This window comes from Acanthamoeba castellanii (assembly GCF_000313135.1).
Source record: "Acanthamoeba castellanii str. Neff unplaced genomic scaffold scf7180000084761, whole genome shotgun sequence".
Taxonomy (NCBI): domain Eukaryota; phylum Discosea; order Longamoebia; family Acanthamoebidae; genus Acanthamoeba; species Acanthamoeba castellanii.
The window spans coordinates 180,677-203,028 of record NW_004457596.1 but is presented as its reverse complement, the minus strand read 5'-3'; the positions used below and the strand labels follow the sequence as shown (position 1 = coordinate 203,028).

Below are 22,352 nucleotides of genomic sequence, written 5' to 3'. Positions count from 1 at the left end.
CTCAAGCAGAGTGAGGGGCTCCAGATGGCGCTGGCGTTGTCGCTTCGTCCACTTGGACGACCGGACGCTGCTCTCCTGCAGTGAGACGACTGAAACACGACGGAGAGTATGTCAGCTATGTGGGGGGGGGGTGAACGAGTAGCTGTGTGAGTGAGAGGTGCGTACTGAAAATCGATACGGTGGATGTGCCGTATCTGCTTGCTGCACATGGGACACTCGCTGCCAATGGTCACACGGCCCGAGCTGTGTACATTAATGGGGGGAGGGGGTTAAACAATGTCATGATCAGAGAGATGCTGATGATGGTGGTGGTGTCGATGATGGTGCGCACCAGGCGTTGCAGAAGGGGATGTGTCCACACGGCAGGCACACGCTCTCCACTCGCTTGCTCCGGCAAAGGGCGCAGTCAGCCGCTGCTGCCTGCACATGCGAACGAATCAACAACCGAGACGCGGTGGTGTATGTCAGGACAACTGCTGCGGTCGCGCTAAACACAACTCACAAGGAATAGAACCAATCGAACACACACACACACACACACAAGACGAACGACACACAAGAGAGAGTGGTGGACAACTTTACCGTCAAGAAGAGCGCACCTTCAGGGCGGCGAGACCGGCCTTCTTCATCTGGCCCTCCATCCGCCGGAGGAGATGATCGTAGATGAAGTCGTAGCTGGTCTTCATTCGCCGCTCCAGCGCCTTCAGCTCGAGCAGCGACATGCTCCCCAGCTCGGTCGGATTGCCCAGCATCCGCTCGTTCTCCCGCCGCAGCTTCTTGTTCTCTTTCCGGAGCCGTTCGTTCTCCCTCCTCAAAATTGCGTGCTCGTCGGCGCGGGCCGCGGCCATGGCGTGCTCGTCGCGCTGCTGCTGCTGCTGCTGCTGCTGCTGCAGTTGGGCGTCGACGCCAGTGCCTGCGCCGGCGTAGGCGTTGGTCCAGCCGACGTCGCGGAAGCCCTTCTGCTCGGCCAGCTCGTGCATGAGCAGCTCGAGCGCACGCCGCTGCTCCTCGATGATCATGAGGTAGCCCCGCTCCGTCATGTCCTCGTCGTCGTTCTCGTCGTGGTCGACGATGCTCCACTCGTCGCCGGCGAACAGGCTGCGCTCCTGCTGCTCGACGCTGCTGCCCACCTCGCCGCTGCCGCTGCCGCTGCCGTCGTGGTGGCCGCCGTTGTGGGCGTCGACAACTACACTGTCGACCGTTGTTGATGACGACGACACGTTCCGATAGCCGTTGCGACCGGCGGCGGCCGTGGGCCGCTGCTTCGCGCTGTCGATGTCGGCCGTCAGGGCCAGCATCTGGGCATAGGGATGCTGGTCTGGTGCCGACGATCTAGGGACCGCCACCCGAGGCGACACCTGCTGCTGCGGGCTCGTCGCCTTGGACGCCGCGGCGTCGGCCTTGCGTCGTCGTCGGTCGAGCTCGGCCTCGTCCTCCTCGCTGCCCTCCTCGTCCGTGTCGCTATCGTCGTCGTCGTCGCCCACGACAGGACCGAGGATGCCGTGCCGGCGCCGGCGCTGGTGGTGGTTGTCGTCCTCGCCGCTCTCCTTCTCGTTCTCGCCGCCGCTCTTCTCCACCATGTAGTGGCCAAAGTAGTAGAACGAGTCGTAGTCGGGCGAGAACAGGGAATAGTCGATGGCCTGATCCCCCTCCTCTCTCCCTTCCCTGTTGTACGCGTCGCGTAAGCAAGCTGTGCGCATGCGTGTGCGTGTGCGGTGGTGCGTGTTGCGTGTCTTTGGGGGAGTTGCGCACCGCTTGTTGATTCGAAGGAAGGACGAGTAGGCGAGAGCCTCGATCGTCTGCGTCACATCGTTGTAGTCCAAATCGACGTCTATCACGGCATCGAATATCTCGCCATCGCCGTCGCTGTCCAGAAACACAGAGCGTGAATACACCAAAGAGTAGAGTAGAGAGAGTGTGTGTGTGTGGCGTGCGCGTACATGTGGCTGGCCCCGTTGACCTTCTTGACCTCGCGCTCCTTCTCCCGCTCGATCTCGAGTTCCTTCTTCATGGACTCGAGCATCTGCACCTCCTTCTCCTTCCGCTTGAGCTCCTCCTTGAGCTCGGCCACCTCGCGCTCCTTCTTCTTGAGGTCGTCCTTCTGGTCCACCTTCACCTTCTTCTTCTCCTTCGGCTGCGCTTCGCTCGCCGGCTGCGGCTGTGCGGCCTTCTGCTTAGGCGGCGTCCCGTTGGCAGCGACGACCGGGCTCTCCTTCTGAGGCTCTGCGGCAGCGGCAGTGGCTTTGACCTGCGCTGGCTGCTGCGCGGTGGCGGCGGCCTTCTCCTTGGCCGCTGCAGCAGCGGCGGCGGCGGCTGCAGCCTTCTCCTTGGCCGCCTTTTGCTGCTGCTCCTTGAGCTTCTGCGCCTGCTGCTGTTGGGCGACGAGCTCGGCCTGCTTCCGGGCGGCGTTCTCCCGCTCCCGCTGTTCGTGCTCCTTGCGCTCTCGCTCCTTGGCCTCGAGCTGCAGCCGCTGCTGGGCCTGCTGGGCCGCCAACGCCGCCGCCGCCGCCGCCGCCGCCGCTTCGGCCCGCTCCTTTTCCTCCTTTTCCCGCAGCTCACGCTTGCGCCGCTCCTCCATTTCGATGCGTATCCGTTCCTCGATCTCCTTCCGCTTCTTCTCGATCTCTCGCATCTTGCGCTGCTGCTCCTCCTCCAGGCCCTTCCGCTTCTCCTCGAGCTCGAGCGTTCGCGCGTCGACGAACCGATGCGCTCGCGAGGCCGGGTCGATGGTGATGCTGCCGCCGCCGACGTAGTCCCGCTCCTCTTCCTCGTCGTCATCGTCGTCCTCGTCATCTTCTTCCTCCTCGTCGTCCTCGTCGTCTTCATCGTCGTCGTCGTCGTCGAGGTCGGCGCTGTTGGCATGGTAGGCGTGCGGGTGGTGATGCGGGAGGTGCGCGTGGGGATGCGCGTGGTGTCCGAGGTGTCCGGCGCCGCGCTGCAGCTGCTGCTGGAGGTGTTGGAGGTGCTGGTGCTCGGCCGCCGACAGCTTGCCCTCGCTCTTGGCGCCCTCGAGCCACATCAGCTTGCGCCGCTCGCGGCTCTCCATCTCGCGGATCCACTCGTGCTCGGACTCTGTCAGCTCCCGCTCGTCCGCGGCGGCCAGCAGGGCCTCCTCGTCCTTGGTCAGCATACAGTCCCCGGCCTCGGACACGAACCCCATCGACCCCGGTGGCGACGACTGCCGCCTGGCCGACGGGACCCTGTTCAGGAGCCCGCCGCCAGCTGCCGCGCCGTTCAACGCCCGGGGCTGCGCCAGGCCGTCGGCGGGCTTCCCGCAGGCGGCGCCGGCCGCCTGTGGCTGCTGCCCGGCGGCGGCGAGGCTCTTCGCAGCGGCAGCAGCGGCGGCTGATGGTGGCTTGGCCGGTGGGTCGGTGGCCTTCATTTGTCGCTCCTTCTCGCGCCGGAGGAGTTCCTTCTGCCGTCGCTCCCGCTCCTTCTCCTTCTTCTCCTTGTCCCGCTTCTTGGCGTCCTGCTTCCGCTTGGTGCGGCCCTTGATCTTCTTCTTCTGCTTCTCCATCATCTTCATCTGCAGCACCTCCTTCTCGATCTCCTTCTCCCGCTCCCGCATCTCGATCTCCATCCGTTTGGCCTGTTCCCTTCGCAGCAATCGCTTCTTCTCCCGCTCCCGCTCCAACCGCTCCTCCTCCTTCTTCTCCTTCTCCCGCTCCCTCTTCTTCTTTCTTCGCTCCTTCTTCTTTTCCTTCCGTTTTCGCTCTTTCTTCTCTGTTTCTGTTCCCACTTCGCCTGTTGTGTTGTGTTGTTGTGTCGCCCGAGGTTAGTGAGTATGTACGCAATCGGTCGAAGGGGCAGCGTAAGCGAATGAGGTGGCGTTCTTTGCTTACCTAACTTCTCGCCCTTCTCCTCCTTTCCCTTTTTACCTTTCATGTGATAGTCCTCGTCGTCGGCATCCGTGCGCAGCAGGTACAGCGTATCGCCATCCTGCGGTGGACGCAACGTGCACCTGGGGTTCAGCTCTGGACACGGGTGTCGTGTGTGTCGTGTGTGTGTGTGTGTGTGTGTGCCGTGTGTGTGTCGCGAGGGCCGCGAGGAAACGCACCTTGACGAGGTAGTGCCCCAGGCACTCGTGGTCCTCCAGCGGCTGCTGATACTTCTCGAAGTAGAGCTGCTGCTTCTCCGCTCGGATGCCCTGTAGTGGCGTAGCGTCGTGGCGTGAGTGAACGAGTGGACACAGAGAACGAATGTCGCAGGCGGGGAGCTGTGGCGCACCGCTTTCTGCTCGATCAGCAGCTTGACGGAGCCGATAGGGTCAGACGTCTTGGCCTCCAGGCGGTAGACAAGGCCCTGGTAGCCTTCCCGCTCCCTTCGCTTCGCGTCGCGCATCCGTTCCCTGTGGCATGGTGCACGAAGTGGTGGGAGAGAAGAAGAACATGGTGGCAGTCTGTCAGTTCTCACGCGAAAGCAAGCAGCTTCGTTGGCTGCGAAGTGGAAGGAGATCACAGAGAGAAAAAAAGGAGTGTAGAGAAGATGGATGGATGGCGATGTGATTGAACGATGCAAGGGGCGATGGAAGAAATTGAAAAATGAAGATATAATGTTGCTGAGAGAGGGAAGGCGAACCGCTGGTTCCTCTCGAGGTCGGACGGAAGAGCGGAGGCCGGGGGCACTGCGGCGAGCGCGACTTCGAGTGGAAGCTGCTGCTGGGCATACTGCTGTTGGTAATGCGGATGGTACTGCTGAAGCTGCTGTTGCTGAAGTTGCGTGAGGTGCTGATGGTGTTGATGGTGCAGATGGCCGCATGCGGGGGCGCCTCTCGTGCCGCGGGGATCCTTCAGGGCCGCCGCACACAATTCGCCTCCGGTCGGCGAATGGATAAGCGCGTGGGCGCCCAATCCATCCACTGCCACCGCTGCCGAGGGATTCGTCGCATCGCCGCCGAGTACGCCCAAATTTTTGACGAAGAAGGTGATTTTCTCGACGTAGAGGGAGATGCGGACGAAGAGCTGCAGGCACGATTCCTTCTGGATGTTGTAGTCGGCCAATGACCTGCCGTCCTCGAGCTGCTTGCCAGCGCAGATGAGGCGCTGGAGCTCCTTGGGCACGCCCTCCTTGTCGTGCACCTTCTGCTTCACAGTCTCTACCGTGTCGCCGCTCTCCACCTCGAGCGTGATCGTCCGCCCCGACAGGGCCTTCACGAAGATTTGCATTTCGATGATGTTCGAGTCGTGGAAGAGGGGGGAGGGTCAATGTTCGCTTGTGTGAGTTCGGCGGATGTCGTCGATCTCCTTCCTCCTCCTCTCCCGTGCGCGGTTCTGGCTTCCTTCGCAATCTCCAACAACACAATTAAAAGAATTGCTGGGTCGCCCTAATTGATGAGCTGATGACGACGGCGGAGTGTTCTCTTCTCTCGCTTCTCGCCACGTCTCTCGTCCGTTTGTCGCTTCCCCGATTCACCACTACGAGTAGGGCTCCAGCGAGTACGAGACGAGGCAGGGTGGTGGGGAGTGCGGCCCGCGGGGATGAAGATGGCTCAGGCCTCCTTGTCGTCCACGTTCCCGCTGCTGACCAAGAAAAGAATAACGTCGACACCTGTGGGAAATTGAAGACAAAAGAAAATGCCCTGTGAAAGAAACACCGCGCGAGACGCAACACGCGACAGGACACGACGCACGACACACATAGCACATGACAGGAGCGAAGGAGGGAAACAAGAAGAAAGGGGAGGGAGTTTGCTCATCATCATCATCGTCATCGTCATCTTCTAGAAGATGTCGGTGTACTCGGGCTCGGGCAGAAGGAAAGGTTCGATCTTGACCACCGACTTGCCCTCGGGAAGACCCAAAACGCGGCTGTCCACTTCCTGCACGAACCACGCACAACAACATTGAGTGCGGTTTGTTGCGCGAGGAGCGAGGAAAGAGCGCGGCCGCCTGAAAGGCACATGTGACGAGGGGGGCTTTCTACGAACCTTCTGCACCCAGACGTGGTTGTTCTGCATGTTATACAGGCGGAAGACGTGCCCTACGTCGTTCTGTACCGCCTGCACCTCCCTCGTGTACGGGAATAGAGGATTGGCCTCCTTCTGCTCGTTTGTTGTGTGTGTGGTGTGTGTGGTGTGGTGTGTGTTGCGTTAAAGGTGAGCGTACTCTCCAGTGAGAGAAGAATGGAAATGCATACGAATGGCTTGATCGTTTGAATGGTGTCGTAAGCGAGTCGGGCATAAGAAACGGCATGTCCCAGCTTCTCCTGCTCGTAGTGGCTGGCGGCCAGCAACCGGCCGCACACGGCTTTGTTCATGGTTATCTGTTACCGTAGAGCGAGGAGTCAGGCATTGCAAGTGGTGCGTGCGCAGTCGTGCTGCGTTGTGGGGGGGGGGTTGACCTGAAGCTCCAAATACTTGAGGAAGTGCTTGTTGACGAGCCGCTGGTTGGGGTACATCTTGGCAAGAGAGAGCGCATTTTCAAGCATGTGGCACACCTGGTACAACCAAGGAGAAAAGAGAATAAGTCGGTGAGTCGGGTTGGTGTGGCCATGCCCCAGAGAATGAGCGGACCTCAGCGGAGAGCTTAGCCACGATGCCCTTTTTCATGCCGTCCGCCAGAGCCTTCTTGATGGTCAGCTGTTGTGCCAGAGCGAGGCAGACGCTGAAGAAACGCAATCAGCACTCACCTCTACTGTGTCGCGCGTGAATAAGAGAGAAAGAAAGTACATGGAAAGCGCCTTGGCAATGTTGTGGTTGCACTCGACTGCAGTTTCTCTGTCCGCAACACCGACCCACCGCGGAATCTCTGCGTGAGTTGCAACGAGGAGGAAGTGAGTACAACACGCGCGATCGCCCACATTGTGGGCCAGGCGCGAGCATGCAAACCGGTGTCGGCCAGGTGCGTGAATACGCCAGCCGCCTTGCGGAGGAGCAGTGCCGCCAGCTTGAGGTCCTCGTCGGGCTGACCACCACCAGCGCCAGAGTACAGCACCTCGCTGGCACGACGAGCGTAGCCCAGCCCAAGCGTCTGTTCAAACAACAGACACGCACCACCGCACACACGACACACGCTCAGGCCTAGGCTTTGAAGAGCACCTAGAGGGGGGGGGGCGTACGTTGAGGGTCATGACGAGCTCAAACTTGAAGTCCCAGTCGAGGTACATTTTTCGTGACCCGGTGGTCTTGTGCTTGGTCTTGCGCAGGGACGACGTCCACTTGAAGTTGAGGGGCTCGTTCAGGTGCAGCCGCGGCTGGTTGGTGAGCGCGCAGGCGAGGCCGCACAGCGACGGCAGGTACCGTTCGGCCTTTTGCAGCACCAGCGCCGTGCTGACCTGGCCGCCCCCGGCGGGGGTAAGCGCGGCGACCAGCTCTTCGCGCAGGGCCGAGGTGCGCGAGACGTGTCCACGTGAGGCCCCGTCCGTGGTGTGGAGGGCGCGCTGGATGGCAACCGCCCCAGCCTTGGGCAGCCGAAAGGGGAACACGATCACCGGCTGCATGCCCTTGCCACCACCCGCTTCATCGTCGCTCGAGTTCTGCATCTCCTGCTTGTCTTCGTCGCCTTACTTCTGGCGCAGAGTTGTCTTTTCTTTTTTGTTTCTCTTTCCTAAAGAAAATCAAAAAGCAATTTTTGGTGACGTCAGCGCTGCGCTTCGAAATTTCTCAGGTAACCAATGGTGTGCAGCCGCGTCGCTCACGGACTTTGGCTGCAACAACAAGAGTTGTGGAGACGAGGCCGAGCTGCGACGCGAAGGATCGTGTGAGATATGGGTTCAGCGGTTGCCGGATGGCGTGTATCGGTGGCGGTGGGCGTGGCGCTGGCAGTGCTGGTCTTCCTGGTGTGCGCGTGGGAGGTGAGCGCCGGCGATGACTACTACGGCCTGCTGGGACTCGACCGAAGCGCATCCGATGCTGACATTAAGCGAGCCTACAAGAAGCTGGCCCTCAAGTGGCACCCCGACGTCTACAAGGGAGCTGATCAGGAGGAGGCCAAGAAGAAATTCCAGAAGCTCTCTCACGGTGCGAGCCTACCCATTTATCTTTTTACGTTTTTTTGCGATTTCTCAGATTAACCGCGATTTAGAGGTGATTACGCGAAGATGGAGAAATCAGGAGGGTGAAGGGACCGAGGAGGAGTGAGTAGTGGTGAGTGAGGACAATTTGGCGCTTTATGGAGTGAACAGCCATAATTAATCTATTCCTTTTTATAATTGTGGGTGTAGCCTACGAGATCTTGAAGGACAAGGAGAAGCGCGGCATCTACGATCAGTACGGTGAGGAGGGTCTCAAGCAGCAGGCTGGCCAGCGAGGCGGCGGCGGCTTCACCGATCCCTTCGATCTCTTCAACTCCTTTGGCTTCGGCTTCCCTGGTGGCCAGCGCGGCCAGCGTCACGAAGGTTTCATTCCTCATCTCCTCCTCCTTCTCCACCGCCAACGCTCGTGTCTGCTGCACCTTCTTCTTCACCTTCTCCATCCACTCGCCATCTCACCTTTCGCAATTCTCTCCTCCTTCGCTTGTCTCAAGCAGAGGAGCGCGTCGGGCCGCCTCTGCACGTCGACCTGGAGGCCACGCTGGAGGACCTCTACAACGGCCGCACGCTCACAGTGACCCAGAAGAAGCAGGTCCTCTGCCACCGCTGCCGCGGCACCGGCGCGGAGAACCCCGACGAGGTCACCAAGTGCCCCGTGTGCGGCGGCTCGGGCGTTCGGCTCATCACCCAGCAGCTGGGTCCCGGCTTCATCACCCAGACGCAGACCACGTACGACCTTTCGCTCCTCCTTCTACCCCACACACCCGTCTCTTCTTCTTCTTCTTCTCTCGCATTGCATTGCTAACAGCGCCGCTGCCCCTACGCAGTTGTGACAAGTGCGGCGGTAAGGGTAAGATCGTTAAGGGCACCTGCCCCGTCTGCAAGGGCCACAAGGTGGAGAGCGGCGAGGACACCATCACCGTCATCGTCGAGAAGGGCATGCGCGAGGGCCACGAAATCGTATGTGTACCACCACGCTCACTCGTCAGACTGTCGCTTGCCTAATTACGCTGCGTGGCTCGTCATTCAACGACTTTCTGACCCTCTCCTTGGCACGCACCGGCACTGGAACACAGAGCTTCCAAGGCGAGTCGCACGAGCACCCCGATTACCAGCCCGGCGATCTCGTGTTCAGGATCAAGACCATTCCCCACGCTCGCTTCGTCCGCAAGGAAAACGATCTTTACATGAACGCCACCATCAGCCTTCTGCAGGCCCTCGTTGGCTTCAAGAAGACCTACAAGCACCTGGACGGACACGCCATCACCATCGAGCGCAGTGGCGTCACCAGGCCAGGTGCGTAGCCCCCCCCCCTCTCTTCGTGTTCTGTGCCCAAGTTTCGCTCACGCGACGCGACGCGACGCACAGGCCTCGTCATGACCGTGCCCGGTGAGGGTATGCCCATGTATGAGGACTCGGATCGATTCGGTGACCTGCACGTCGAGTTCACGGTCAAGTTCCCCACCACCGTCACCGACGAGCAGAAGGAGGGTACGTGTCGTCTTGTTTGTCTTCTTCTTCCTCCGGCCCTCCTTGTCCGAGCTCCGTAGCACTGACGGACACCGACACCCGACGACTTACACAGGTTTCAAGAAGCTCCTCAAGAAGGAGAAGAAGGATGGTTCATCCTCCGCTGCGGCCGAATCGTCGACGTCCGACAAGACCGAGCTGTAGAAGTACCACGTGTGATTGACCTCGGGTACCCGGAGGAGGGAACCGGCCCCCCTAAGGAAAGATTTTCTCAGTCACGACTTCGTTCCCGCATGCGCGCAAGAGAGAGTGGTTATTTATTTGATGAGGACGAGGAGAGAAGTGCAACAACAACAACAACAACAAAATAAACGTGCTTGTGCCAGACAACACGCAACTGCCGCCTCACCCTGGGCAAGGAGAGTGTATTGATAACTTAGCACGGCACAGCTTCGATGACGCAGATGTCGTGGCGCAGGATGTCGGTGCGGGTGTTCTCGTTGAGGTTGGAGAGCACCGCGGTCATTCCGAGGAGGAAGGTGGGGCTCGACAGGGTGGCACAGGTCTGCTGCAGCATGGTCGCCACGTACTGAAGCGGGTTCTGAAGGCCCAGCTCCAGGCCGTTGATCAGCTGCTGCAGGTCCAAGTCCACCGCTCGGTACCCTTGGTAGGCCTGGGTCAGGCCCGGCGCGAAGGCGGCGCAGAACCGGACCGACGGCGCCAGCGCGTCCACGCGCGCCGTCACGTTGGCGATGCGCTCCTTGGCGTAGGTGCACACCTCCGGCACACCGCTGCAGTTCTTCAGCACGGCCTCCCAGTAGGCCAGCTCGGACTCGAGCTGGGTCTGGCTATGGTTGACCCGGTTGCAGGCGTCGAGTCCGCCCGACGCGAAGTCGGCCACGGCGGCCGTCGTCAGGTTCTGCCGCAGCTGGAGCAGGGTCTGGGTGTAGCGGCCGAGAACCTGGACAAGTGCGGCACTGACGTGGACCGTCACATTAAAGAGGCCGGAAGCCCACTCGGCCTCCAGCGCTGCGCGCTGGGCGGGGTCGGAGGTGGCGTCCCACTGGCGCTTGAGGGCCAGGCCCTGCTGGCAGTTGGGCAGGAGGGTCGAGTTGAGCAGCTCCTGCGTGGTGGAGGTCAGCTCCGATATTTGGGTCAGCGTGCCGCGGAGCTCCGTGGCGGCCAGCTGGGCGCAGCCGGCCTTGATGCCTTGGCTGAGCGCGTTGAGCTCCGGCGGGGCGTAGAGGACTGCGCCACAGAGGGCCGATGTGACCTTCTCGAAGAGCGGGACCACGCCGTACGCGGGCGGGTTGGGGCAGGCGCACATCTCGACCGAGTCCGCAACCGTGGCCCACCCCGCGAAGAAGACCAAGACCGCCCAGAGCACCACCTTGTCGGCGTGCATCTGCCACCTTGCGAGGTTATCCAACAACAACAGTTTTCTTCCGCTCTCTTCTTCCGCCCCTCCCCCGTTGTCTCTGCCAAAAGCCCGATTGGTCAGCTCCGCCCGACTTTTACAAAAGAACAGGCCAACAGCTTATCGATCAAGTTTATGAAGAACACCACTCACTACCTGAGACGCTTGAGAGCTTCTTCAAGTGACAACTCAGCGCCGTCGTCCCACAGGACCTTGCCGCCCTCGAGGATTTGGTCATCTCGCCAGAAGCCCTCGTACCGCATGTGCTTCAAGGCCTCTGAAGAGGAGTCGCCGAGTCCGGAACGTGGAGTCGAAGTGGATGGAGGCGCAGAGAAAGATGATCGCCGCGACGTGCCGAAAGAAGCCGTTGGGTAGGGTGTGTACGGAGAGGACGTAGATGTAGAGGTGGACGAGGGCGAGGGCAAAGGCGAAGAGGAAGAGGGAGACTGTTGTGCTGGGTTGGCGGGCGGGGAGGTGGGCCAGTAGAGTACGCCCCTTCCCTCCCGCTTGTCGTGCTTCCACTCGCCCTCGTAGCGGCTGCCATCAAAGTACATCATCGTGCCTGCCGACCGAGTGCACAATCGATTACGATTAGGCGAGATCTGATACCATACGACGAGAGAGAGAGAGAGAGCGTCGCGCGAAGGGAGATGATTACTTACCTTGGCCGTGTCGTTCGCCGTCGAGCCAGTGCCCTGTGAACTTGCTTCCATTCTTGAATCTGGTAAAGTCGCCACGACGTTCGCGTGCCGATTACAGAGCGGTCAGAATGGTGACCGCTGTGGCGGTCTCACCGCACTCATCGCAATGAAGGGTCGAAGCTGGAACGTACAAGAGGGTGCCGCGGCCAGTGAGCTTCCCATCTGAGTATTCGCCCTCGTACCGCCACCCGTCACTGCACCACCAGAACGCCGGGTGGGTGAGATAACACGGTTACGAGAGGATTGAGTGTGCACAAAAGAACGAAGGCGAACCGCGTACCTCCACACATAAATGCCCCCGTCTCGCAGTCCGTTCTTCCACATGCCTATGTATGTGTCGCCTGATCACCCAAGACATGACGACGACGACGACGGTGAGCCAAACAGCGACACGGAGGCAAGGCCTGGAGTGTGCGGAAATGGGCGACGGCGTACCGGAGGTGTACGAGGCCCGGCCGTAGCCGTTGAGTCTGCCCTGAGTGCTCCACCCTTCGTACTCCTCGCCGTCCGACCAGAGCTCTATCCCATAGCCGTCCAGCTCTTTCTCCTTCCACTCGCCCTCGTACCTTCATAGGAAAGAACAAATAATTAAAACAAATAAATAAACAAATAATTAAAACAAATAAATAATAAATAATAAAGGACGGCGTACCTGCACTCCTTCGTCCGGTAACAACAGACCTCGCCGTCTTTGATGCTGTCCTTGGAGTTGTGGACCACCTTTCGCGAGAGAAGAAACCACCACACACACACACACACACACCAATCACACACACACACACGAGGCGAGGGTGAGCCACATGAGGCCACTCTTGGGCATTGGGGTGGAATGGGGGGAGGAAGGGGAGAACAGGGACAGAGTGGCCGTACCGCTTTGCTTCTGTACAGCCACTCCCACGTCTTTCCGAAGGGTTCTTGAAAGAGACGGTTGGGGATGGGCGCGAACTCGCGCAGGCAGATGACCCTCCACAGCGTTGGTCCTTTCCCAGTCTGCGCACGCACATCACACATTCCACCGATCGACCACCCGCCAACAACAAATCGAGCATTAGCCGGCGAGCAAGTCGCCATCGTCGTCGCCATCAGGTCATCGTCATCTCATCTTTATCGTTTTCGTTGTGTTGTTGTTTGTGTTGGCCGGCGCGGAGGAGGGTAAGGTACCGATTGAACTCGGAGCTGGTGAGCCGGATGTGGCCCACGTCCTTGCCCGAGAGGAAGGAGAGAAGGTGGAGCATGATCTCGACCGGCAGCACCACGAAGCTGCCCAACGGACCGCCGGCCGCTGCGGCCGCCGCGGCCGCAGCCTCGGCATCGGCGAAGGCCCGCATGGGCGAGATCAGCCCGGCCTCGGCGGCCGAGCTGGGCTTGGCCTTCTTCGCCCGGCCCGTCGTCATCGCCTCTTCCGCTTCGTCACCATCGTCCTGCTTCTGGTGGTGGTGGTGGTGCATGTGGTGGTGCGCAGGGTGCTGCTGGTGGTCGATGTCGATCTCATCGTCGGCCTGGTTCAGATCCTCCGCGCTGACGAACTGGCCGTGAGTCGCGCCGCCGCCACCGCCGTCGATCGCCACCGACGTGCCGAACGGCGAGACGTCTCTTCGCCGGCGCTTCGTCGTCAGCACTTGTTTGCCCGTTGAGAGGCCAGGCCCGCTGCTGTCCATCATGGGTTCCTGGTGGTGCTCTTCGCCGCTTGATGAAGACGACGTAGTGGTGCGTTGTCTCTTTCTGGCTGCCGTCTGTTGGTGCCGCGTCTGTGGTTGCGTGTGTTCAGCTCCATCCTCTCCTGCTTCTTGTCCTCCTTCTCCTTCTTCGCTTCCATGGCACGTTGTTGCAGTAGAAGCGCTGCTGGTCGTGATCGTCGTGCCATCGTGATCCTCTTGCTCCTCCTCTCGCCACTCGTCGGTCTTGTCGTCCGCCGCCCTCTTCCTTTTCACCGTTCTCCTTGGCATCCTGATCTTGCGCTACGTTTGGTAGGTCGTGGCTCTGGTGGTCGAGAAGAAAGGGGGGGTTGCTTTAGCAACTCGCCCAAGCCAACAATCAACAACCACTCACCCATAAAAAAAGAGCACGAACGTGCCAAAGAGCTACAACATCGACAGCGAAAGGAGATGATGGAGAGCGTAATTGGGATGGAAAAGATATATCCTCACGATGTGTAAAAATAAAAAGAAATGAAGATGGGAGGGAATGGGTTACCTCCACCAGAAGGATGGGAATGGATCTGGCGATAGTCGAGAGGCCAAAGACGCGAAGGCCAAGTATGTCAAGCAACGCGTACCAACCCACCGTACACCGATAGCAACGGGAGCAAGCGGTTGGTGTGCGGCCAGCTGATGCGGGGACCAGAACTTGTAGTTACACGGAATTCAACTGAAATGTAGGTTACGCTCCAGCGACCGAGCCAACTGGTACACGCCGTGTGCCATGAAGGTGAAGAAGACGATTGGCAGATGGAGATGGGAGGGGAGATCGCGCTGTAGTAGTGCAGATTCCAGGAGAAGAGGGGGAAGATGGTGAGGGATGGGCCATTTTCAGTGCGTCGGGTTGTGATAGAAGCCCTGTGTGCTCTCCGCGAGTATTGTAGCGAATGCAACGTGGAACTGCTTCAGCGGACAGGTACTTATAAGCTCGGCCAGGCCAGCGTCAACACAAACAACAACAACCTCTGACTGCACCAACACTCACCACCAAACTCGGCTCGTTACTCAAGGTGTGCAGCCCACTGTGATCATGTCCTCGTGTTGGCAGACACCTTACCGCTGCTGCGTGTTCTTCGTTGTGTGCGCTGCAGATATGTGGAAGAAGATATTCGTAGTCGTTCTCGGCGTCCTCACGCTCAAGCACTTCCGAGACAGGAGGCGCAGGAGGAGGGGCGTCGCCTACTAGACCTGGACCCGCGGCGAGACGTGTGTGGGGAGAGGCTTCTTCGAGTGTGTAGAGACAGACCGAGGAACAAGAGCGACGAAGAGGCCTCTGGCTGTGTTTAGGCAGCGACGTGTGCACTTGCGAGAACGTAACCAGCGCACGCTGCATACCATCAGTAAAGAGCTTCTCTTCAATTCGTGTGAACGGAAAGGCGGAGGTGGATGGGGGTGTGCTTGAGAGTTCATCAGTTCAGTTGTCGCCGGCCGTGGAAGAGCCCGCGCGCCGCGAGGGAAGGCGGAAGAGGGTCCACTGCTCGGCGTCGGACTGGTCGGCGGCGAAGCGGGCCAGGTGCGCCGTGGCGAAGACGAGGAAGGCCGCGCTCACGCCCACCAGGCTCCGCTCCGTGCAGCCCGCCGGCAGTCGGTAGGTCCACACCGCCAGAGAGCCCACCGACGCCACGAACGACGTCCACACCTACACAACACACACATACCGCAGCGATCAGGCCAAACACAACACCCGCGCTATGTGACTGGGCGGTGGCGCCGCGTGAGTGCGCAGCACGAGAGGCGGCTGGATCGTACGGCGACATTCCAGAGGGGTCGCGGACGCATGGCGTCGATGAAGTCCCGGAGAGCAGCGGTCGGCACTAGCGCGCCGGACTGGAGGAAGTAGTCGAGCTTCTGGGCCTCCTCGATGCCGCGTACGGTGCGGGTGAGAGCCCAGGTGGCGCCCACCGCGCCGAGCCACGCGCTGCCGGCCCAGGCCCAGGCCCACGGCCCGCCGGTCTGCACCGTCCGCCAAGCTCCCGTCCGCACCGCCGCCCAGCCCACAGCGCCTGCCCGGGTTCGCATGTGTGAGGGCCGTGATGGCGAGCGCACTGTTTGTAGAGGGGGGGGGCACGTACCAAGGCTGGCGAGGAAGCCGAAGTAGGGGTCGACGGATGCTGTAAGGCCACGGTAGAGGCTCTCGCTGAGCACGCTGCTCACCACATCATTCGCCCCTTCGCCGCTCTTGATGTCGGGCTGCTCCATATCTCGATTTATTGGATTTATTGTTTATCTTTCAATTTTCATGTTTCTCTTCTTTTTCTCAGTACTCTTTGTGGTTATCGACCTGCACGCACAATCGGAACACAAAGATGGAGGGTCCGCCAGGAGAGGATGAAATATGGAAGTACCTCTTGGCTAATCCCCAGGTAGAAATGTTCAGCTTCACGTGTTGAATTATTAAATCTCATTTTATTAATCGATTCAATTTTTTCCGGCGTCGTAGGGCTCATCTGCAGATGACTTGATGGCCCAATTTCCAGAGCTTCATCGTGCCGCGCTCGTCTCCCTCCTTAACAAACTCACAACGGAGGTACTGCATCTCTTCTCGTCCTCTCGTTTGCATGTCTGACGTGTTGGGTTGGCGCACGCAGGGTCGAGCAGAGATCTTCCAACAGCCCAACAAGACGTTGGTGTGGAGGGCCGTGGAGTTCGAGAGGGTTGAAAAGTACCATCACCTCCTCCTCTTTGTGCGAGGCAGGCCTGCACGCGATGGCGTGGCTGCGGTTCACTCACGCACCTCTCTCTCTCGTGTGTGTGTCACAGGTTCAAAGGGTTGACACAGGAAGAGCGACTAGTGTATTCGCTCATCGAGAAGGAGGGCAACATGGGTAACGCAGATGCGCCTCTTGCCTCGTGGTTTGATCAATGCACTGGTGACTTGAAGACTGATGCACGTCACCTCTCTTGGCTCCTCCACAGGGTTGTGGACGAGGGACATGAAATTCAGGAGCAACCTGCAACAGACGACCATCAACAAGATCCTTAAGACCCTACAAAACCGAAAACTCATCAAGGCCGTCAAGTCGATTGCGGTACGTTGCATCGGACGCTCATCGCGCTCGCGCATTGTTCTCTTGCTTCCTTCTTCTTCTTCTTCTTTGCGCCTCATCGAGCGCTCGCACACAGGGTCGAAACAGGAAGGTGTACATGCTCTACGATCTGGAGCCGTCGGTCAAGGTCAAGGGTAACGCATTCTACACACCGGTACACACCCGCCCTCCAACACTCTCCTCTGCGCACGTCACACGTCGTACATTCACGCGCCGGAGGAGAGACTTACGCCCGCGTGCGCTTCCGTCCGGATATGGATAGGACGGGGTGTTCGACAGTGAGTTTGTGAACGTGCTGAACAAGCACTGTTATCGGTATATCGAGCAGGAGGGCTCCGTCACCCTTGGTACTCACTCTCCACTTAGATCTACGCTTCTTTTTTGGTACCAAAAACGTCAGAAAGCGCGCAGTGCGGCGTAGCTCTCTCTAGCTCACCACCTTTGCGCGGTACAGAGAGCATGGCGTCGTTTGTGCGAAACTCGGGAATGTCGAACGTGGAGCTCAAGGATGAGGACGTGCAGCAGATCCTCGATACCCTCATCTACGATGGCAAGGTGGACAAGGTCAAGGACGCCGGCATCTCCATTCCCGTACGTTTCACTTTTACAGGCGAACGGTGATCTCGGGTGCGTGTAACTCACCCTCACCCTCATCGACGCGCGCGTCGGCATGAACGTCTCTCAGGGCCGGCCCAGCTATGTGTACAAACCATCTCGCGTGGCACCGCCGCCAAACGGACTCACGCAAGTGCCCTGTGGCCAGTGCCCCGTACCATGCCATCTCCAGCGCCGCATCGTGGTGTGTTGTACTCTGACGTGCTGACATGTGTCGCGTGGTGTGTGCTGTGCGTTGTACGTTACGTCAGGTCTTCTACATGTGCGAGGATGAGGGAGATGTCACGCCAGCCAAGTGCCCCTACCTTACACAGTGGCTTGACACCAAGTGGTGAGGCATCAGCTGCAAATAAAAAACAAACTATGTTCTCGCAGTAGTGTGTGAACCAAATGTGTACATTGTAATTACTTGTGTCGGCCTGCTTCGGTTATTTGAGCTCCTTACTTTTCAATCAATCATCTCCGAATGATGAAGACAGCGGCCACCTTGTTCTTGTTGGTGGTAGTGGCCACCACGGTTTTGGCGGCGGCAAGTGAGCACGGCGGTGCGGGTGCCGCGCTGCCTTCGTTCTTCGTGTACGAATGCCCGCGACCGCTCAACTGGGATGTCGTGCACGACATCTCCTCCCGCTTCATCCTTTCCGACTGCTCTGGTACTCTCCTTCAGTTCATTAATGCAAATAAATGCAAAATCAATCCTTCTTTTTTTCATTAATTCAATCGATTGTGGTCACCATTACCAGGCCCGGCCCGGCAGCAGACGACAGTGAAGGCGTGCTACGACAACGAGCACCTGCGTCTCTTCTTCATCAACAAGGACGACAACGTTGAGTCGAACTACCGCAACTGCAACGACCCGCTCTTCAACCAAGGTACAGTCGCACGCGCGCAACGGACCGCACGCACACGCACAACAACACGCGACGCGACACGAACTGAGAGCTGGGGCACACAGACGTGGTCGAGGCCTTCATTGGGCCGGCGCGCGTCGATGGCAAGCCCATCACCAACTACCTGGAGATCGAGCTCAGCCCGAACTCGGTCCTCTTCGCCTCCAACATCACCAACCCGGGCCTCACGTGCAGCGTACGCTCTCTCCTGCTCCACACACACACACGCACGCACACACACGCACACACCACACACACACCACACGGCAGTCCCCCCGGAGCAACTCTGACCACCCGCACGACCGCACACACTTGTTTTCCTGCAGACCATCAGTGGTACCTACTTGCCCTGCTCGCTCTTTAACTACAAGGCCACGCGGTTCGACTCGCGCAAGATCTGGTGCGTTCGCCCCCCGCCCACCCACCGCGAGAACCAAACAGCACTGTGGACACTCACTCACTCGCGTGCGTGTGCGTGTGCGTGTGCGGTGGCGCCTGGTAGGTGGGGCCAGATCGACCTGCCGTGGGCGGTCCTGCACAAGTTCCGAACGGCGGAGCAGCAGCAGCACGACGGCTTCCACAGCATCGTGGGCGCACCCGTGGGCTCCACCTGGCGCACCAACTTCTTCAGGATCGACCGCCCCGCCGCCACCCAGACCAGGGTACCTCACACACCTACTTCCTCTACACACTGTAATAGTATTTCTTTACAATCACTTTTTTGCTGCACGCACACGCCAGGAGTTCAGCTGCTTCTCGTGCGACGAGAGCTCGCCTCCTTGCTTCCACAAGCCGGCCTACTTCGCCTATCTCCACGTCCGTTAGAGCGAGCACACATGCAAGCTCTGCTGGCTCGCCGCCCCACTTCATCACACTGTCGCTGGTCACGGAGGGGATGGTGTGTGAAATAATAAATAATAATTGGGTGGTCCAGAACAGAGACCGGGGCAGGCACCCGCTACAGCTTCTCCTTCTTCTTGTTCTTCGTCTTCGTTTTCTTCTTTTTCGCCTCTTCTTCTTTCGGTTGCTCGCTCGGCGGAGGTGTGGTGCCTTCGTCGCTCGTCTTCCTCCGCTTCGGCTTCTTCGTCTTCTTCGTCTTCTTGCCCGCTTCATCAGCGTCGGCTGCTTCTCCGTCTGTTTCCTCCTGGCCCTCCGCCCTCTTCCTCTTCTTGCCTTTCCTCTTCTCCTTCGCATCATCCTCGCTCTTCGTCGTCGTCGCCTTCTTCTTCTCCTCCTCCTTGTTCTGGCGCGCATCTTCCGTGCCATCCACCTCGTCGTCTGCGTTCTTCATCGTTTTCTTCCGCTTCTTCTTCTTGCTCGAGCCCTTCTTCTTCAGTCCATCCTCATCGTCGGCTCGCTCTCGTCGCTTCTTCCTCCTCCGCGCCTTCGCCTTCGCCTTCGTCCTCCTCATCTCTTCTTCGTCTTCTTGGATTTGGAAGTTTTGATCATTAGCAAACTGCCCTTCTTCTTCGCCTCCCCCTCACCACCACCGCCGCCTCCTTCTCCACCGCCCTCCGCCTCCTCTCCCTCCTCACTCTCTCCCACCGATCTACTCCTCTCTATGCTCTCCTTCTTGCTGCTGTTCTTCTTCTCCTTCTTCTCCTTCTTCTTCTCTTCCTTCTTCTCCTTCTTGGTGCTCTTCTTACCTTTCTTGCCTGGCGCCGCCGCTGCTGCCGCGGACTGTTCCTCCTCTTCCTCCTTCTTCTCCTTCTCCCCGCGCTGCTCCTGCTGCTCCTTCTTCTCCTTCTCTTTCTCCTGCTGCTCCTTCTCCTTTCCCTTCGCCTTACCATTTACACTGGCGGCACCGTTGAACGGCTGCGCGGGGATCGACGACGAAGAGGCCGACGTGGAGATCGACGCGCCCGACAGCGGCGATGGTGTCGGCGTCGGTGTGGATGTCGATGACGCTGTTCGTCGCGAGTCCTCCAACTTCTTCTTCTCCAGCGCTTCCTGCATTGGCAAATGCGACACACACACGAGTCAGCCACTGCTCGGAGGGTTTTTGCGCACGAAGGCAGCGTACCTCTCTCTGCATCCGCCGCACGAGCTCGGCGCACGAGGGCACGAGCTTCTTGTTCTTATTCCACATGTCATCGAACTTCTCGTAGTACTTCTCCACCACCTCCTCGGGGGTGTTGAGTGCCTTATGCCCTCCATAATCGATCACCTGTTGTACGACGAAGGCCGATGATCAGCATTTGTTCGTGTCGTGCGTACGTGCGCATTGTGTGTGTGTGTGTGTGTGTGTGTGCGCGCGCGCGCGCGCCTCTACCTGCCACAGTCGCTGCTCTTGATCCCAGAGGAGGTTGTGCGGCTTGAAGTTCTGGAGGTAGATCTTCTTCTCGCCCACCTTCCGGAAGAGCTGGATGAGCTTGCGGAAGCTCTCGTCGCTCGTCTTGGCGCCGTCCATCTCCCACACCTTGAACCACTCCACCCCGGTGATGCCCTCGGCCCACTCCTTCACGGCGTAATCGTCACCCGCCTCGAGGATAGCCGTGTACTTGCACACTTGAAGCTCTTCCAAAAATGCCATCTTCTTGCTCTCTGTGTTCGACGCACACGCCTCAGCGTAAGCGATGTCGTGTGCGTGTGCGTGTGCGTGGTCTCGAGAATGGTGAAGATACCTCGTTGCATCGAGAGGATCACCTCGGGCTCGTACTTTACACACACCTTGAGCCCGACGATCTGTTCTCCCTTGCCATTCATTGTTTGTGCCTGTCATGATGCACACCTCGCGGTGTCAGTGATGTCCGTTGGAGCCCTTCGCTTTCGTGCGGCGCAAGCGTACTTTATATACAGCGCCAGTGTTCCCCTTTCCAGCACACGATAGGACCTTCAGCTTGTATCCGGACGTCTTGATTACCGTACCAGGCGTCAACTCGAGCTGCGTGCACCACCCACCCACACCATGGACGAGTTGAGTTGCGCCCTCACCGCTTCATACATTTACTTGAGTGTAGTAGTTAGTTCATAACACGTACCTGTGGGCCGATGGAACGCCCTGTGGTGCCCATGCAGCGCTTGATGATCATATCCTGGCGTGGGAAAGGAGCGTTTGGCGACTGTGCATATATGCGGCTACGCAGAAAGGCCTGTTTGTGCCGGTACCTTGATTGGGTCGGGTCCTTCGGTAAAGGGCGGTTTGGAGAGGACAAACTTGGAAATGTCCCTGTCGGCGTCGCCCTTCTCGACCACGCTCTTGATCCACTCACGCATGATCTCCATGGGGTAGTGCCGCGTTGTGAAAATGTACTTGGCCAGCAGCTAGTAGAGAGAGAGAGAGATGGTCACCAATGCGAAGGAGTAGGATCGAACAGATCTGACGGGACAAGTGGGCGCGTACTCGATTGAAGGCAGGAGAGTAGTTGATAAAGGCCATGACCAGGCCCGGTTCGCTTGAGAAGTAGGGATTCGACAGGATGTCCTTCATGATCGCTTCGGCCAACCTCACATTGTCGCCGAACTATACATGCAAGCAGTGAGACGTTGAAGAACGTTCGCTTTCGTTTTCAAAAAGAACGAAGAGCGAATGGGGCAGAGCTGGAGACCTTGGATTCTTCAATCAGCGCCCGCAGGAAAGCCACGTTCTTGCGCTTGCGCTTGACCTCATCGCTCACTGGAGGAGACACGCAGAAGCGAGCACACGAGCATGAGCAACGTTGAAGGTACGAGCGCGGCAAGCACCAACGCACTGGGAGTGCCCGACAAAGCGCACCCGCAGAAGAGGCAGGAAGGAAAAGTACGTTCGGAGGAGTTGATCTGCATCAGGGCAGGCTCCACTTTCGGAAGGATGTTCGGCAGGTGCTTGAGAAAGACATCTGGTGGCGTTGTCAGGCCCATCTCCGCCCGACCGCTCGTGATTTCAAAATGCTCCTGCACCATAAATAAGAGTCATTTCTCTTTTCGCGATCCACAGATCACTCACCTTGACAACCACGCCACGATTTCGAAAATTTGAGGGTGGCTGTGGAAATGCCCGAAATGCCTTTCATAGGTGATTGGCAATGGGATGCAGCAATGCGAAGTCTGCAGAAGACAAGAAGGGGCGGGCAATCGAACTTACAAGGAATGCATAAATATCGGAGACGGTATCCAGGCGCTGCTGGAGCTCTACACCGCATTTTTCGAAGGGTGAGATGAGCTCCTGAAAGGCGGCACGATCGTAGATGGTCTTGTGCTTCTTCTCCCGCGAAAAATCTCTCAGGGTCTTGAGCGTCTTTGAGATGCTCGCGTGCAAAATCGCGAATGCCGCGAAGTGATCTCCCATCTCTCCGCGTCGTTTGCCTCTGCCTCAATCTGCACTCTCTTCTGCCCTCCCTCTCGCTGTACGTCCAAGCAGCAAAGGCAGCAGAGTTGCAGTTCTTGTCGTGTTGCTTGCCTGCAAAATGATAACAGATTAGCCTAAAATAACGGTTAAAATCTGACATGTCCGCCTGAACTCTCAGTTTCGCGCAGAAATGTCAAACATGTGCAATTCCTGTTGGCTTACTCTCGACCAACAGCACAACTCACTCGACAAGACAGAGCAACAAACAAGATGTTCGGCC

General features: G+C 58.7%; 11 protein-coding genes across 11 annotated transcripts; 4 read left to right on the top strand and 7 right to left on the bottom strand.

The window, feature by feature from the left end:
* Position 1: 1 nt before the first annotated feature.
* On the bottom strand, positions 2–5,165 carry ACA1_228730 (ubiquitin domain containing protein; the record flags this gene model as incomplete). Its single annotated transcript, XM_004346497.1, has 10 exons — positions 2–75; positions 179–243; positions 332–420; positions 600–1,665; positions 1,753–1,866; positions 1,941–3,744; positions 3,843–3,939; positions 4,058–4,147; positions 4,228–4,348; positions 4,579–5,165. The coding sequence occupies 10 exons, from the start codon at positions 5,163–5,165 to the stop codon at positions 2–4; spliced, it is 4,107 nt and encodes a 1,368-aa protein (XP_004346547.1).
* A 554-nt stretch (positions 5,166–5,719) lies between these two features.
* Positions 5,720–7,479, bottom strand: ACA1_228720 (BRO1like domain containing protein; the record flags this gene model as incomplete). The annotated part of the gene is made up of 8 exons (XM_004346496.1): positions 5,720–5,818; positions 5,927–5,998; positions 6,136–6,261; positions 6,340–6,435; positions 6,512–6,602; positions 6,668–6,746; positions 6,827–6,968; positions 7,057–7,479. 8 exons carry the CDS (start codon positions 7,477–7,479, stop codon positions 5,720–5,722), a joined length of 1,128 nt encoding a protein of 375 aa, XP_004346546.1.
* Positions 7,480–7,704: 225 nt separating this feature from the next.
* Positions 7,705–9,642, top strand: ACA1_228710 (DnaJ domain containing protein; the record flags this gene model as incomplete). Its single annotated transcript, XM_004346495.1, has 7 exons — positions 7,705–7,957; positions 8,161–8,334; positions 8,466–8,697; positions 8,796–8,928; positions 9,045–9,264; positions 9,337–9,459; positions 9,554–9,642. The coding sequence occupies 7 exons, from the start codon at positions 7,705–7,707 to the stop codon at positions 9,640–9,642; spliced, it is 1,224 nt and encodes a 407-aa protein (XP_004346545.1).
* Positions 9,643–9,874: 232 nt separating this feature from the next.
* Positions 9,875–10,843, bottom strand: ACA1_228700 (uncharacterized protein; the record flags this gene model as incomplete). Its single annotated transcript, XM_004346494.1, has 2 exons — positions 9,875–10,399; positions 10,421–10,843. 2 exons carry the CDS (start codon positions 10,841–10,843, stop codon positions 9,875–9,877), a joined length of 948 nt encoding a protein of 315 aa, XP_004346544.1.
* Positions 10,844–11,007: 164 nt separating this feature from the next.
* ACA1_228690 (MORN repeatcontaining protein) lies at positions 11,008–13,502 on the bottom strand (the record flags this gene model as incomplete). Its single annotated transcript, XM_004346493.1, has 8 exons — positions 11,008–11,417; positions 11,518–11,576; positions 11,688–11,750; positions 11,837–11,897; positions 11,992–12,122; positions 12,209–12,276; positions 12,427–12,520; positions 12,718–13,502. The coding sequence occupies 8 exons, from the start codon at positions 13,500–13,502 to the stop codon at positions 11,008–11,010; spliced, it is 1,671 nt and encodes a 556-aa protein (XP_004346543.1).
* Positions 13,503–14,063: 561 nt separating this feature from the next.
* Positions 14,064–14,439, top strand: ACA1_228680 (uncharacterized protein; the record flags this gene model as incomplete). The annotated part of the gene is made up of 2 exons (XM_004346492.1): positions 14,064–14,169; positions 14,345–14,439. 2 exons carry the CDS (start codon positions 14,064–14,066, stop codon positions 14,437–14,439), a joined length of 201 nt encoding a protein of 66 aa, XP_004346542.1.
* A 228-nt stretch (positions 14,440–14,667) lies between these two features.
* Positions 14,668–15,452, bottom strand: ACA1_228670 (uncharacterized protein; the record flags this gene model as incomplete). The annotated part of the gene is made up of 3 exons (XM_004346491.1): positions 14,668–14,892; positions 15,003–15,256; positions 15,326–15,452. 3 exons carry the CDS (start codon positions 15,450–15,452, stop codon positions 14,668–14,670), a joined length of 606 nt encoding a protein of 201 aa, XP_004346541.1.
* Positions 15,453–15,559: 107 nt separating this feature from the next.
* On the top strand, positions 15,560–17,250 carry ACA1_228660 (DNA-directed RNA polymerase III 34kD-subunit family protein, putative; the record flags this gene model as incomplete). Its single annotated transcript, XM_004346490.1, has 8 exons — positions 15,560–15,616; positions 15,842–15,915; positions 16,014–16,078; positions 16,170–16,282; positions 16,377–16,454; positions 16,563–16,647; positions 16,755–16,891; positions 17,167–17,250. The coding sequence occupies 8 exons, from the start codon at positions 15,560–15,562 to the stop codon at positions 17,248–17,250; spliced, it is 693 nt and encodes a 230-aa protein (XP_004346540.1).
* Positions 17,251–17,384: 134 nt separating this feature from the next.
* ACA1_228650 (uncharacterized protein) lies at positions 17,385–18,630 on the top strand (the record flags this gene model as incomplete). The annotated part of the gene is made up of 6 exons (XM_004346489.1): positions 17,385–17,568; positions 17,659–17,787; positions 17,871–18,001; positions 18,132–18,205; positions 18,308–18,467; positions 18,547–18,630. The coding sequence occupies 6 exons, from the start codon at positions 17,385–17,387 to the stop codon at positions 18,628–18,630; spliced, it is 762 nt and encodes a 253-aa protein (XP_004346539.1).
* Positions 18,631–18,763: 133 nt separating this feature from the next.
* Positions 18,764–19,096, bottom strand: ACA1_228640 (uncharacterized protein; the record flags this gene model as incomplete). Its single annotated transcript, XM_004346488.1, has 1 exon — positions 18,764–19,096. One exon carries the CDS (start codon positions 19,094–19,096, stop codon positions 18,764–18,766), a length of 333 nt encoding a protein of 110 aa, XP_004346538.1.
* A 116-nt stretch (positions 19,097–19,212) lies between these two features.
* On the bottom strand, positions 19,213–21,645 carry ACA1_228630 (uncharacterized protein; the record flags this gene model as incomplete). Its single annotated transcript, XM_004346487.1, has 10 exons — positions 19,213–19,743; positions 19,829–19,972; positions 20,078–20,349; positions 20,430–20,520; positions 20,594–20,689; positions 20,787–20,840; positions 20,914–21,069; positions 21,149–21,268; positions 21,354–21,421; positions 21,549–21,645. The coding sequence occupies 10 exons, from the start codon at positions 21,643–21,645 to the stop codon at positions 19,213–19,215; spliced, it is 1,629 nt and encodes a 542-aa protein (XP_004346537.1).
* Positions 21,646–22,352: the final 707 nt, after the last annotated feature.